This window comes from Budorcas taxicolor, chromosome 1, assembly GCF_023091745.1.
Source record: "Budorcas taxicolor isolate Tak-1 chromosome 1, Takin1.1, whole genome shotgun sequence".
In the NCBI taxonomy this organism is placed as follows: domain Eukaryota; kingdom Metazoa; phylum Chordata; class Mammalia; order Artiodactyla; family Bovidae; genus Budorcas; species Budorcas taxicolor.
The window spans coordinates 1,712,544-1,725,382 of NC_068910.1; the positions used below are offsets into that span (position 1 = coordinate 1,712,544).

General features: G+C 56.8%; 1 protein-coding gene across 1 annotated transcript; it reads right to left on the reverse strand.

Moving 5' to 3' along the window:
- Positions 1 to 717: 717 nt before the first annotated feature.
- GP9 (glycoprotein IX platelet) lies at positions 718 to 1,260 on the reverse strand. Its single transcript, XM_052649999.1, has one exon. It carries the CDS (start codon positions 1,258 to 1,260, stop codon positions 718 to 720), a length of 543 nt encoding a protein of 180 aa, XP_052505959.1.
- Between the last annotated feature and the right edge of the window lie 11,579 nt (positions 1,261 to 12,839).

A 12,839-nucleotide genomic window follows, 5' to 3' on the forward strand; every position in this document is an offset into this window, starting at 1 on the left:
GAGGCCAGGATGCTGTTGCGTTTGGAAATTCTTCTCATTGCCTATTCATGAATATACGAATCTTCATAGCAAATCTATTTTTTAAAACATGGGAACAAGTTGCCTTTATGGAGACTTCGCAGAGCCAGAGTGTGCGCATCCCTAAGCCAGTAAACGTTTCTCTACGTGCTCTCCGCGCCCAGGCTGGGCCTCTTGCTTGACGCTTGGAGATGGCCCCGGCAGCCGCGCACCCAGAGCCCCCCAGCGGGGCTCCGAGCCCACACGCTGCCCCTGCCTGCCCTGGGACCCCTCTGAGACAGACACTGGGTGCCCCACCGGCCTCCACTCAGACCCCACGTCTGCCTGGGCTGGTTTGTGACCTTGGACGACGCATGCTCTGCCAGAGCCCTGGTTTCCTCAGACGGGGGACACGTGCTTCAAGCATCCATCCCAGGCTGTGGGCAGTCACGTGGCCAGTGTGGGGCGTGGGTGCCAGCGGCCAGGAGGGCATGAGAACCGGGCCGGGACCGGGGAAAGGGCCCTGGGTTGTCCAGAGACCGGGTTGGGGGTAGTTGGAGGGCGGGAGGTGGAGGTGGACCCAGCCATTTTACTAGGAACTCGGGGAATAGGGAAGCCCGGATCAGTGTCTAAACACAGGGATGCGGGTTTCCGGGACGCTAAGAGGGAAGCACCTCCGAGCCTGCATAAGGGCTGGCTGGGCGGCGGGTTTCTTCTGAGCTACTGGCGACTGGCCCGGGGCACCGGGACGGTGCACAGCAGGCTCCCCAGGAGAGCCAGGCCCAGCGCGGCCACGACCACCAGCGCCGCGTCCCACCAGGGCCCCGGGCAGGCCCAGGACTCGCGCAGGCTCCAGCCGCAGCCGCCCAGCTCCCAGCCGCTGAGCTGGGCGGGCGCGCGGCCCGCGGCGTGGGCGGGGCCGGCGCAGCGCAGGCGCCGCAGCTGCTCGGGCGCGCGGTCCTCCAGCCAGAGGCGCAGGTAGACGAGGTCGCAGTCGCAGCGCCACGGGTTGTGCTCCAGGTCCAGGGCCTGCAGCTGCGGCAGGTGGTCGAAGGCGCCGGGGGGCACGCTCCGCAGGCTGTTGTTGGTCAGCAGGAGCTGGCGCGTGGGGGCCGGCAGGGCGGGGAGCGCCTCGAGCCCGCGGCCGCGGCAGTCCACCTGCAGCCCCATGGTGTCCAGCGCGCGGCAGGCGCACGCGGCCGGGCAAACCTCGGAGGCCTCGGCGGCCGCCCAGACCAACAGCAGCGCCACCCACGCGGGCATCGGGCGGGAGGGCTGCGGGGACAGTGGCAGTGAGGGCCCGGCGGCCTGCCCCCGCCCCGGCCCGAGGGCCAGCGGGGCCCGACTGGACAGGGGACGGCTCACCTCCTCTCGGGCCTCGGCTTTCTCCTCCGTGAAATGGGTGGTGGGCACGTGGGCGTGAAGCTCCCTGGACCCAGCCTGGCTGGCCCTCCCCGGATGCTCAGGTGGCTGGACCCTGAAGGTGGCTACAGTGAGGGGGTCGAGGAGCGGACTCAGCCGCTTCCTGGGAGGGGTGGGCCCGCCTGCCCCCTGCCAGAGACACCAGCCCCGGCTTAGGGGCCGGGGGCAGCAGGCGCCAGCTGAATGACAGCAGGCCAGGTCAGGGCCTCCCCCCAGCACCCTGCACACCTAAGCCTGGGTCTGGCAGATGGCGTGCACACCACTGACCACCCCTTGGCCCGTGAATTCAAACCCCTCTTCCTGGTTCACAGCAGAGTGAACTTTCTCGGGGTCCCTGGTATGCAGAGCAGCTGGCTGAGGTTGCTTGGTTGCAGGGTAGGGTGGAGAAGGGGACCCAGACTGGGCTCCATCTGGAAAGCCCTAGATCGAGGCTCAGGCTTGGAGTTGGGAAAGAGGCCCAGAGAGAGAGACTGCCTTCTCCAGGGCTGCCCAGCGCTGTCAGACACCAGGTTTGCACTGGGTTCTTAGAAACCCCAGTCGTCTGCCCAGCTCACTGCCCCTCCAGGACTTGGAGGCTACCTCCCCTTCCAAAGGTGGGCTCCCACCAGGGCTGGCCCGTGGCAGCCTTCCAAGGAATGTCTGTTTGATAAACCAATGACTCTTGACTGAACCAAGCACCTGGTATCTCAGAGGGAATGCCTGCCCGTGCCTCTGCCCCCGCCCCCCACTCTGCCCCTGCCCGGAGGGGCAGAGGTTGGACTTGCCACAGGCCACCTCTCTCTGCCAGGCTTGGACCCAGAGGCCCCCAACCCCCAGGAGGGGCCCGCACAGTGGGAGGTGGTGCTGGGTGATGAGGGCCACTTACCTGATTGGCCTGCCCTCCGGGCAACCCTTCTGTGGCCTGAACTGTCCTGGCTGAAGCCACAGTGGCTGGCCGCGCTGTGTGAAGCAGCCGACGGTGACCCCTGCCTCAGTGGGAGGAAGGAAATGGTTAAAATAGCCTGGCTTATCCCTGTGTGCAGCCCCCGGAGGGCCTCTCTGCAGAGGCGGCGGCCCTCGGGGTTCCAGGAACTTGTGCACAGAACCACGGGTCAACCGGTTTATCAGAGGGTGCAGTGCATCCCGGGCTTCCCTGGGGGCTCAGCTGGTGAAGAATCCGCCTGCCATCGGGAGACCCTGGTTCCATTCCTGGGTCGGGAAGATCCCCTGGAGGAGGGCATGGCAGCCCACTCCAGTGTTCTTGCCTGGAGAATCCGCATGGGCAGAGGAGCCTGGTGGGCTACAGTCCATGGGGTCACAAAGAGCCGGACACGACTGAGCGGCTGAGCACAGCAAGCACACTAGTGTACCCCACTGGACCGCAGGTCCTCCGCGAGCCTCAGTCCCGAGCGTGGGAGAACCGAGATGGCTGGGGAGGCTTCCTGGGGGAGGGTGCCTTGCATTTTCACATCTTTCAACATTTTGCAAGCATGCTTAGTCATTCGGTCGTGTCTGACTCTTTGCAACCCCATGGACTATAGCCCGCCAGGCTCCTCTGTCCATCTCCTACATTGGCGGGCAGGTTCTTTACCACTGAGCCACCTTAATGCTTTCTGATCCTTCTTTTTAACAAAGAGCTGCGTCAGTCTCGAGCTAGAAGTAAAGCCCTCAGTTGTATGTGCAGTGTGTCTATTTCTATAGGACATTCGACTCAGGGGAGTGACTGCAGCTTCCCATGTATGTTAGTGATATGACAAAAGTCCTGTTTAAGAGAAACACGTATCTTTAATTCAAGTTTATTTTTAACATTATAAAGTATGCATTAAAATCAAGCTGAAATACAATTATATTATGTGGATCTTAATAATAATTATTATATATAATAGATTATATATAATATAATAATAATATATGCCTTTTATTATGTTGGAGAAGGTCATGGCAATCCACTCTAGTGTTCTTGCCTGGAGAATTCCATGGACACAGGATCCTGGTGAGCTACAGTCCATGGGGTCACAAAGAGTCAAACATGACTGAGTGACTTCACTTTATTGTGTTATAAAAATGTCAGTAGCATGAAATACCAAGTTAGTACAGGATTTGCAGAGATGGGAAAACATATACCTGTGGCGGTGGGGGAGCTGTAACCCCTTGGGGTACAGCAATGCTTGAGAATGGGTGGAAGGGGTTCTGGCAACCAGAGGGATGCAGGAGAGATGCCCAGAGGGGGCCTCCTGGGAGGGGCACCACTGGCCGTGCCCATGGTTGTGGTCCGTGTCAGCCAAGGAGCGAAGCTGAGAAGCGGGTCTGAGGCCCCCGGTCTGGGGGGCGTTCTAAACCCTCTGAAACTCAGACAGTTGGGGCTCGAAAGGAACACTGAGGCCCAGAGCAGCCAGGCTGCCAGCAGAGGGGCTTCTGGACTTCAAGCAGGAGGCACCCGGCCGGGAGGCAGGGAGCCTCACCCACTGCAGCCGACCCTGTTCTCAAAGCAGGTGACACGGCACCAAAGCCGCGGGCAGAAGTCAAGGGTGGGGCCGGGCGCACTTGACCCCGCCGCCCCCAGACCCAGAGGAGTGTCCCTCCGGTTCGGGGGGGGGGGGGTGGGGTGGGTGTGCGTCCTGACCTGACCCCCCGATCAGGCCCACCCTCTCTCCTCTCATGCCTCTGAGGTTTCCTTCTTATGTTAACACGGACGGCTGAAAAAACGACAGAAATGAATCGTTTTCGTTGTGGAAAAACCGGACTCTGCCGGTGTGAGCAGGAAGATGATAAATCTCCTCAACCCCAGTATCCAGCAAGGCTCCCCCTCCTTTCCTGCCTGTGAGTGTAGTCTTCTTGCCCACACAGGGCCAGACGGGGCCCATGCCCCCGGGGGTCCGCCCGCAGGTCACCAGCATTCTCAGGCTCCACTGAGGTGTGGCGTCTTTCATTTGGGGATCCCAGATGTGAAGGGCCCCCGGCCACCCATATCTCCCGACAACAGGCCTCTGTGGGCTCAGGGCGGGGGCGCCCCTGGGCTTCCTGAGGGGGCTCCCTCTTCCAGAGCTGCCTGGGTGGCCGGCCTGGCTGACCACAGGCTTTTCCTGGGGGGAGCCAGGGGCCTTCTGCTCCCTGACCAGTCAGGCTCCCTGCCAGGTCCCCCACCCGTGCCCAGAGGCCCCTCTCGGGCTCCTTCCGTCTGTGAACGTGCTCATGCCCGCTTTGTCCTGTAAAATCCCCATGTGAGTGCGTGCGTGTGTGCACACGTGTATGTCAGTGTGTGTGTGAGTGTGTGCACGTGTGTGCATGCATGTATGTGTGTGTCTGTGCGTGTGTTCATGTGAGTGCATTTATGTCTGGGAGCATGTGTGCATGTGCGTGAGTGCGTGCGTGTGCATGTGTGTGTGTGAGTGCGGGTGTGTGTGCGCACGTGTATGTCTGTGTGTGTGTGTGTGCGTGCATGTGTGTCTGTGTTTATGTGAGTGCATGTGTGTGTGTTTATGTCTGTGTGTATGTGAGTGCGCGTGCATGTGCGTGTGTGAGTGCATGTGTGTGTTTATGTCTGTGTGTGAGCATGCGTGCATGTGCGTGAGTGCATGCATGTGTGTGTGCGTGTGTGCATGTGTGTGTCTGCGTGTGTGTTCATGTGAGTGCGTGTGTGTGTTTATGTCTGTGTGAGCGTGCGTGCATGTGTGTGTGAGTGCGTGTGTGTGTGTGAGCGTGCGTGCATGTGCGTGAGTGCGTGCATGTGTGAGTGCGGTGAGTGCGTGTGTGTTTATGTGTGTGTGAGCGTGCGCGCATGTGTGTGTGCGTGCATGTGTGAGTGCGTGTGTGTGTTTATGTCTGTGTGTGTGAGCGTGCGTGCATGAGTGCATGTGTGTTTATGTCTGTGTGTGAGCATGCGTGCATGTGCGTGAGTGCGTGCATGTGTGTGAGTGTGTGTGAGTGTGCGTGCATGTGCGTGAGTGCGTGCATTTGTGTGAGTGTGAGTGCGTGTGTGTGTGTTTATGTCTGTGTGTGTGAGCGTGCATGCATGTGTGTGAGTGCGTGCATGTGTGTGTGAGTGCATGTGTGTGTTTGTCTCTGTGTGAGCATGCGTGCATGTGTGTGTGAGTGCGCGCGTGTGTGTATGTCTGTGTGTGAGTGTGCGTGCATGTGCGTGAGTGCATGCATGTGTGTGTGCGTGCATGCATGTGTGTGCATGCATGTCTGTGTGTTCATGTGAGTGCGTGTGTGTGAGTGCATTTATGTCTGTGTGAGCGTGAGTGCATGTGCGTATGTGCGTGTGCATGTGTGTGTGAGCGTACGTGTGTGCGCACGTGTATGTCCGTGTATGTGTGCGTGCGTGCATGTGTTCATGTGAGTGTGTGTTTTTGTCTGTGTGTGTGAGCGTTCGTGCATGTGCGTGAGTGCGTGCATGTGTGAGTGTGTGTGAGTGCGTGTGTATTTATGTCTGTGTGTGAGCGTGTGTGCATGTGCATGAGTGCATGCATGTGTGTGTGAGTGCGTGTGTGTTTATGTCTGTGTGTGTATGAGCGTGCGTGCATGTGTGTGAGTGCGTGCATGTGTGTGAGTGCGTGCATGTGAGTGCGTGTGTGTGTGTTTATGTCTCTGTGTGAGCGTGCATGCATGTGCGTGAGTGTGTGCATGTGTGTGAGTGCGTGTGTGTTTATGTCTGTGTGAGCGTGCGTGCATGTGCGTGTGTTCATGTGTGTGTGTATGTCTCTGTGTGTGTGAGCATGCGTGCATGGTGCGTGAGTGCATGCATGTGTGAGTGCGTGTGTGAGTGTGTTTATGTCTGTGTGTGTGAGCATGCGTGCATGTGTGTGAGTGTGTGTGAGTGCATGTGTGTACATGCACCGGGCCTGCTACTGCACAAGGGGTTCCTGCTCCTGGAGGAATTCCTCGGGCGGCCTACACCAGCCCGCAGCCCGACCCCTGGACCTGGGGAGCCCACTGCGACCTCAGGGCTGGGCCTGTGCTGGGCTCACTGACAGCTGACCTGCAAGAGCCAGGTTTCCCGGGCGCCCGAGGTGCCATAAATTGCTGTCGCCCCCGCCTTTGCAGGGCTTCGTGACAGCATCAAAGAAAACCTGAGCTCTGAGCCCGGCCCCTTTCACGGGCTCATGGTCATGGCTCCTGCCCCCCGGCCCCTTCTCCCGACCCTCCCCATAGATGGCAGACCCTAGAACCAGCCCTTCTGGAAAGTCCGCCCCACGCCCACAACTGCCCACACGTGCCATCCCTCGTCCTGCCTCTTCCACCAGGACCCACCCTGCAGGACCTAAAATCATGTTCACGTTTTGTCTGCAACCTGGACAGCATATTAAAAAGCAGAGACATTACTTTGCCAACAAAGGTCCGTCTAGTCAAAGCTATGGTTTTTCCAGTGGTCATGTATGGATGTGAGAGTTGGACCATAAAGAAAGCTGAGCACTGAAGAATGGATGCTTTTGAACTGTGGTGTTGGAGAAGATTCTTGAGAGTCCCTTGGACTGCAAGGGCATCCAACCAGTCCATCCTCAAGGAGATCAGTTCTGAATATTCACTGGAAGGACTGATGCTGAAGCTGAAACTCCACTTTTGGCCACCTGATGCGAAGAGTTGACTCACTGGAAAAGACCCTGATGCTGGGAAAGATTGAAGGTGGGCAGAGAAGGGGACAACAGAGGATGAGATGGTTGGATGGTGCCGGGGTCCAGCCCTGGTGGATCCAGGGTGATTCGAAGGTGGGGACGGAGTTGGCGTCCTGGAAAAAACTTATTTAATTACAGATACAGAGGGAGATTAGAAACAGATAGTGTAGTAGGAGAATTAGTGGAGAAAAGAGGCTGAATAACTGGTTTACATGGAATACCAATCACCACCTACGTAGGCCACAGGCGTCTTTCCATTCTCCCGAAGGAGAGGAGGCACTGAGGCCTCCCCGGTCCGATCTCAGAAGCCCAGGCAGAATTAGCAGGCTTGGTGAGCACCCACATTTCAGATGGGAATTCAGCCAGGAAAACAGGGAGCGAGAAAGAAAGGACACGGGGGAACCAATCTTTCCAGAAACCGATCCGATTTCTTTATTTTTCAGGTTTGTTTATATACCTTTTTGTTATACATAGGGATGAATACAGAGTCACGCGGGGGTCAGCAGACCTGACCCTTGTCACAATCAGGTGCTTCATATAAAATTATACAAAGGTCTTATGAGTTTCATCATCTTTTAGCCATGAGGTCTGCTGACATTTTATGGCCCTTTCTGATACTGGTCAGTTAACCAGAAAACTTATTTTTCCAGGGGTGATTTTTTCTTAAATCAGGCACCACCCTCCAAATAAAGTTGCATTCCTATAGGGTGAGGGTGTAGTGAGTTACAATCAAGAAAGGAATTTACTTAACCTAAGGTTTAACATGATTAATCTTAAAGGTTAATACTTATTTCTCCTATATGCTAGTTATATTCATTATAAGGGCAGGAATATGAAGTTTTAGAAGCAAATATTGGCTTAACAAATGTAAACCCTTCACCAATGTTCCCCTTAAGATCTATTTTGTCTTAAGATAGTGATAAAGTTACATAGCATAGTGATTTATAGTGATTTATAACAAAGCACAGTGATCTATAACAAAAGAGAAGATTCATTAACTCAAAAGTCTAGTATTGCTAACATCAAAAAACTACTACATTTCCTTTTCTATATTCCAAATACATTGATTAATATATTCCCAGGTGCCTAAGGATATGGAGGCCTGATGGCAATCATTGACTCATCAATGAAAAAAGCCCTACGCTAATACTCCAAACTCTCTGTGCTGTTTATGGCTGAGAGGCTGTCACACAAGCTAGTCTGTCAGCAGAGAGGTTTGACCTGAGACATCCTTGTCACACACAGGGCAGGGAATTAGCAGTAATTATTGGCAGGACAAATGAAAAAACCCTTCACCAATATAATTCCTAATCAACCTACTAATACTATACTAATGATCTTCTAACTTCTCAAAAGAGTCTGCATTTAGAAAATTTTAAAACATCCGTGCCTCTCACAGTTGGGAGGCTGTAAACAATCATATGCGGCCGGACGAGCCTGATCAGGCAGGCCAGAGAACCTCCAGAGTTCGTAAGTTGAAACACTCTAGTCACGCCCAGGAATTTTTATTAACTGGAGCTGCAAGTTAACTCCTTCTCTGAGAGAAATGGTTATGGGGGAGAGCTCCCAGTAAAGTACTCTGGTTTTGGGGGTAGATGCTCGGGAACAGGGGGTTTCCTGAGGCTTGATCACACCTTTGCGTATGCCAAGCTTCCTTCCTCATGACCTTTGCCATGGGCGGAGTTCCTCACGCTGGCTCCCAACATCATGGCATCACCAACTCAATGGACGTGAGTTTGGGTGAACTCCAGGAGCTGGTGATGGACAGGGAGGCCTGGTGTGCTGCAGTCCATGGGGTCGCAAAGAGCCGGACACGACTGAGTGACTGAACTGAGCTGAGCTGATGAAATGTCTCCTTCCAGGCAGACAGGAGCTTCTGAAGGGCAGGGACTCGGTGCTTAAATGCTGTTAAGACACAGCTGCGCCTGCACGTCACAGGTGCTGAAAGCGTCTGTAAGGTTTGCAGACCACCTCTCCTCCCGCTCCGGTCAGTCCGCTTCTCTCGGGACCGCCGTCTCCCAGGCGCCCGTTTCTGCCTCTGGCGACAACCTCGAGTCTTCAGGTTAAAACCAGGTCCTCAACAGCGTCCCGCTCTGCAGCACACCGTCACCAGCTCGTGGCCACCGGCAGGTCAGCCTCAGCCCCTTTGCCCACCGCACGCCTCTCCTCCTGTGCCCTCCGTCCCAGGTCCACCCAGGGCAGGGCCTCTTCCAGGAAGCCCTCCTGGAACGGCTCCCACTGCCAGCAGACTGAGGCACCGCTGTCTGCCGTGCCTCTGCCCCCTCGCCCCCGGGTAAGTGTCCTGGGCACTGTTCGCAGAGCAGGCGCGGCTGAAACTTGAGCAGGTCTGTTAGGCGGTTTCCAACCTGGTGGGAGAGCCTTCGTGTTTTCACTGCTTCGTAACGCAGGGTGCTTAAGAAGCCCTTTATCTTGCGGCCCAGGACCCTGCATTATCCCCTGGAGCAGTTTCCTTCTTATCTGCAGAGATTAAGACGCTGTGACCCCCAGCTTCTCAGCCGTCACTTCTAGCCTGTGCACACCGCCCCAGAAGCCCTCCTAGAGTTCCCGGGCAATCTTCACCTAAACCCATCGCACCTGTAAGCTGCGCCCACGGATTCGCCGGAACCCTGGCGCATCCTCCAGGCCGCCAGAAACCTTAACAGGGGTCCCCCGCGTTGTTTGGCAGGAACTTGGAGTCAGGGACTCCACGGACACGAGTTTGGGTGAACTCGGGGAGTTGGTGATACACAGGGAGGCCTGGCCTGCTGCAGTCCAGGGGGTCGCAGAGAGTCGGACACGACTGAGCGACTGAACTGAACTGGAGTCAGCTGAGGCTGGTTGGGACCTTAGGCCCTCCAACAGGGCTTGCCCGAAGGTCCGCTCAGTGGCCTTTGACATCAGTTCGGTTCAGTTCAGTCGCTCAGTCATGTCCCACTCTCTGCAACCCCCTGGACTGCAGCACGCCAGGCCTCCCTGTCCATCACCATCTCCCGGAGTTCACTCAAACCCCTGTCCATCCAGTCGGTGATGCCATCCAGCCATCTCATCCTCTGTCGTCCCCTTCTCCTCCTGCCCCCGATCCCTCCCAGCATCAATCAGAGGCCTCCAAACCCCATCGTCCGAAGATGCTAACTAGGCCTGAAGAAGCCTGGAGCGAAGTCTTGTCTCCAGTTCCAGTTCTCCTCCGCATCTCCGGCTTCAGCGGGTCAATCCCCGCGCCCTTCGCCTTCCCGGAGCGGGTCCCAGACTTGCTCCCTCGCGGTGTCTAAGCATTGCACTGGCTGCGCGGCGGGGCACACGCATCTCTACCGACGCGGGTGTGTCGCGGCACCACGTTGGGCTTCGGCGTCAGGCGTGCTTCGTGCCGGCTCTGCGGCCCCGGGCGGGGGTAGTCTCAGCCCCACTCTGCCTCAGTTTGCTCGTCTGTAAAATGGGGGAGAATGAAGCGTGGGGCTGGAGCGTGGCCGGCGTGGACCAAGGGCGCTCCCCTCCGGCTCAGCAGACACACCTGGTCGGAACCCGTCTCTGCAAGGCAGGTAGGGCTACCGCCTCAACTAACTTAGAACAGGCATTTCCTTTTCAAAGTCCTTGACGTAGACTTTAAAAGGGAGCTGATTTCAAGGAAACGGTAGCGCCGCTTTGAGTACAGGTGGTGGGGAGACCCCGCGCATCCCCGAGGAGGGGCTGGGGCGAGGCAGCGCCCCCCCAGCCCCACCTGCTTGGAGGCTTTGGACTCGCCTTGGCTCCGCACTTCAGCATCGCCATCTGCTGCTCAGAGTGTGAAATGCGCGCTGTTTCCTTGGTCGCGGTGGGTGCGTGGGTGGGGGCATTTTCGGGTCAACACACTAGCTTTTGTTGCCAGCAGATGAGCGAGGGCAGTTAGTCAGAATTTCCTAGAAAACCTTTTTTCTAAGGAGTCGCAGACCATTTGAAGAAACCCAAAGAAGCTTTGCTAGAAAAAGGCAAAAGGGGAGTGATGGGCGTGGAGGCTGTTTATAAATATCCCTTCCTCCTGTTTTTTCCTGAAGTCAAAGCTATGGTTTTTCCAGTAATCATGTATGGGTGTGAGTTGGACTATAAAGAAAGCTGCGCGCCGAAGAATGGATGCTTTTGAACTGTGGTGTTGGAGAAGATTCTTGAGAGGCCCTTGGACTGCAAGGACATCCAACCAGTCCATCCTAAAGATCAGTCCTGGGTGTTCACTGGAAGGACTGATGTTGAAGCTGAAACTCCAATACTTTGGCCACCTGATGGGAAGACCTGACTCATTAGAAAAGACCCTGAAGCTGGGAGAGATTGAGGGCAGGAGGAGAAAGGGGACAACAGAGGATGAGATGGCTGGATGGCGTCACCGACTCAATGGACATGAGTTTGAGTAAGCTTCGGGAATTGGTGATGGACAGGGAGGTCTGGTGTGCTGCGGTCCATGGGGTCACAGAGAGTCAGACACACTTAGCGACTGAACTGGGCTGTCCAGCCCCTTCCCGCCTCTGCCCACCCAGGGCCCGCTTCAGGGCCGGCCGCCAGGGCAGCTGCCCAGGGCCCGCTCCGGGCCGCCCTGCGCTCGGGGGCTGCTGCTCTCCGGCCGCTGCCCTGAAGCTCTCAGTGGAGGTGCCTTTCCCTGTCCTCTCAGTGCGGTCCTGGTGGACTGTGGCCCTGGCGGCACTCGGGGCCCTGGCTGCACACGGTCAGCCCCCTGAACCCCGGCTGCTGCCGCTCCGGCCCCAGGCCCCCAGGCTGCCCTCGGCCGGTGTCCTGTGTCAGCCGTGGCTGCTGGCAGGGGGCTCCATCAGGCCTGCTTCTTCCCCAAGCATGTCGGGGCCCTGGAGGGAGCCTGCAGTCTGCCGAGTGCCCCGGGGGCCCTTGTCCTCCTTCCAGCCTGCTGGCTATCATTGTCAGGCCTCGGACGGTTACTCACACGCCTAAACACCCTCCGGAACACTCCCGAATCACCCTGTGAGTGGGGCAGCATGGCTGTTCACTAGAAGTGTTTCCATTAGCTGTTGCATGAAACAGCGTTCCCCAAGCTCGCAGCTTAAGCAGTAACGTGTGTTCACTTATCCTCTCAGTTCCCCGGGGATCAGGACCTTGGGAGTGGCTTTGCTGGGCGGGTCTGGTTCCAGATACTGCAGTCAGATCCCGGCCTGAAGACCTGACCCGGGCTGCGGGTCCTGCTTCTGAGGTGTGAGCTGGGCTGACGGCCGGAGGCCTTGGTTTCTTGCTGGCTGTTGACGGGGGCACGCTGTCACGTGGCCTTTATCGTAGGGCACCTGGATGTCCTCCTGGCTTGGGGAGGAAGGCGGCGGCCCAGGCCTCGTGTCCGGGGTCACACCATCAACGCCTCCGTTCTCTGTTAGACCCGAGTGGCTTAGTGTAGCTCACACTCGGAGCAAAGGGAACTGGCTTTGCATTTCAAAGGGAGAGTACTGAAGACTGTGTGCATTTTACCAGGAAATTTTCAGATTCAAATAGCTGCAAGGCCTCTGCCCGGAAACTCTACAGCCTTATTGAGAAGCATCAGGGAAGGGATTAATCGGTTAATAGAGCCCCCAGGAGCCTCAAGGGAGGAGAAACTTCTGGGTCGGGATCGTGGCTTGAATGTCAAGCCCAGATATCAGGGAGCCTGTGCTTTTGGTGAGGCTTTCCTTGAAATTCTGCACTTTCCTGCTTCTTCCTCTTTTTTTTTTTTTTTTTAAAAAGAATATTTATCTGGCTGTGCCAGGTCTTAGTTGGGGCGTGTGGGATCCAGTTCCCCGAGCAGGGATCAAACCCAGGCCTCCTGCATCAGGAGCCTGGAGTCTTAGCCTCTGGACCCCCAGGGAAGTT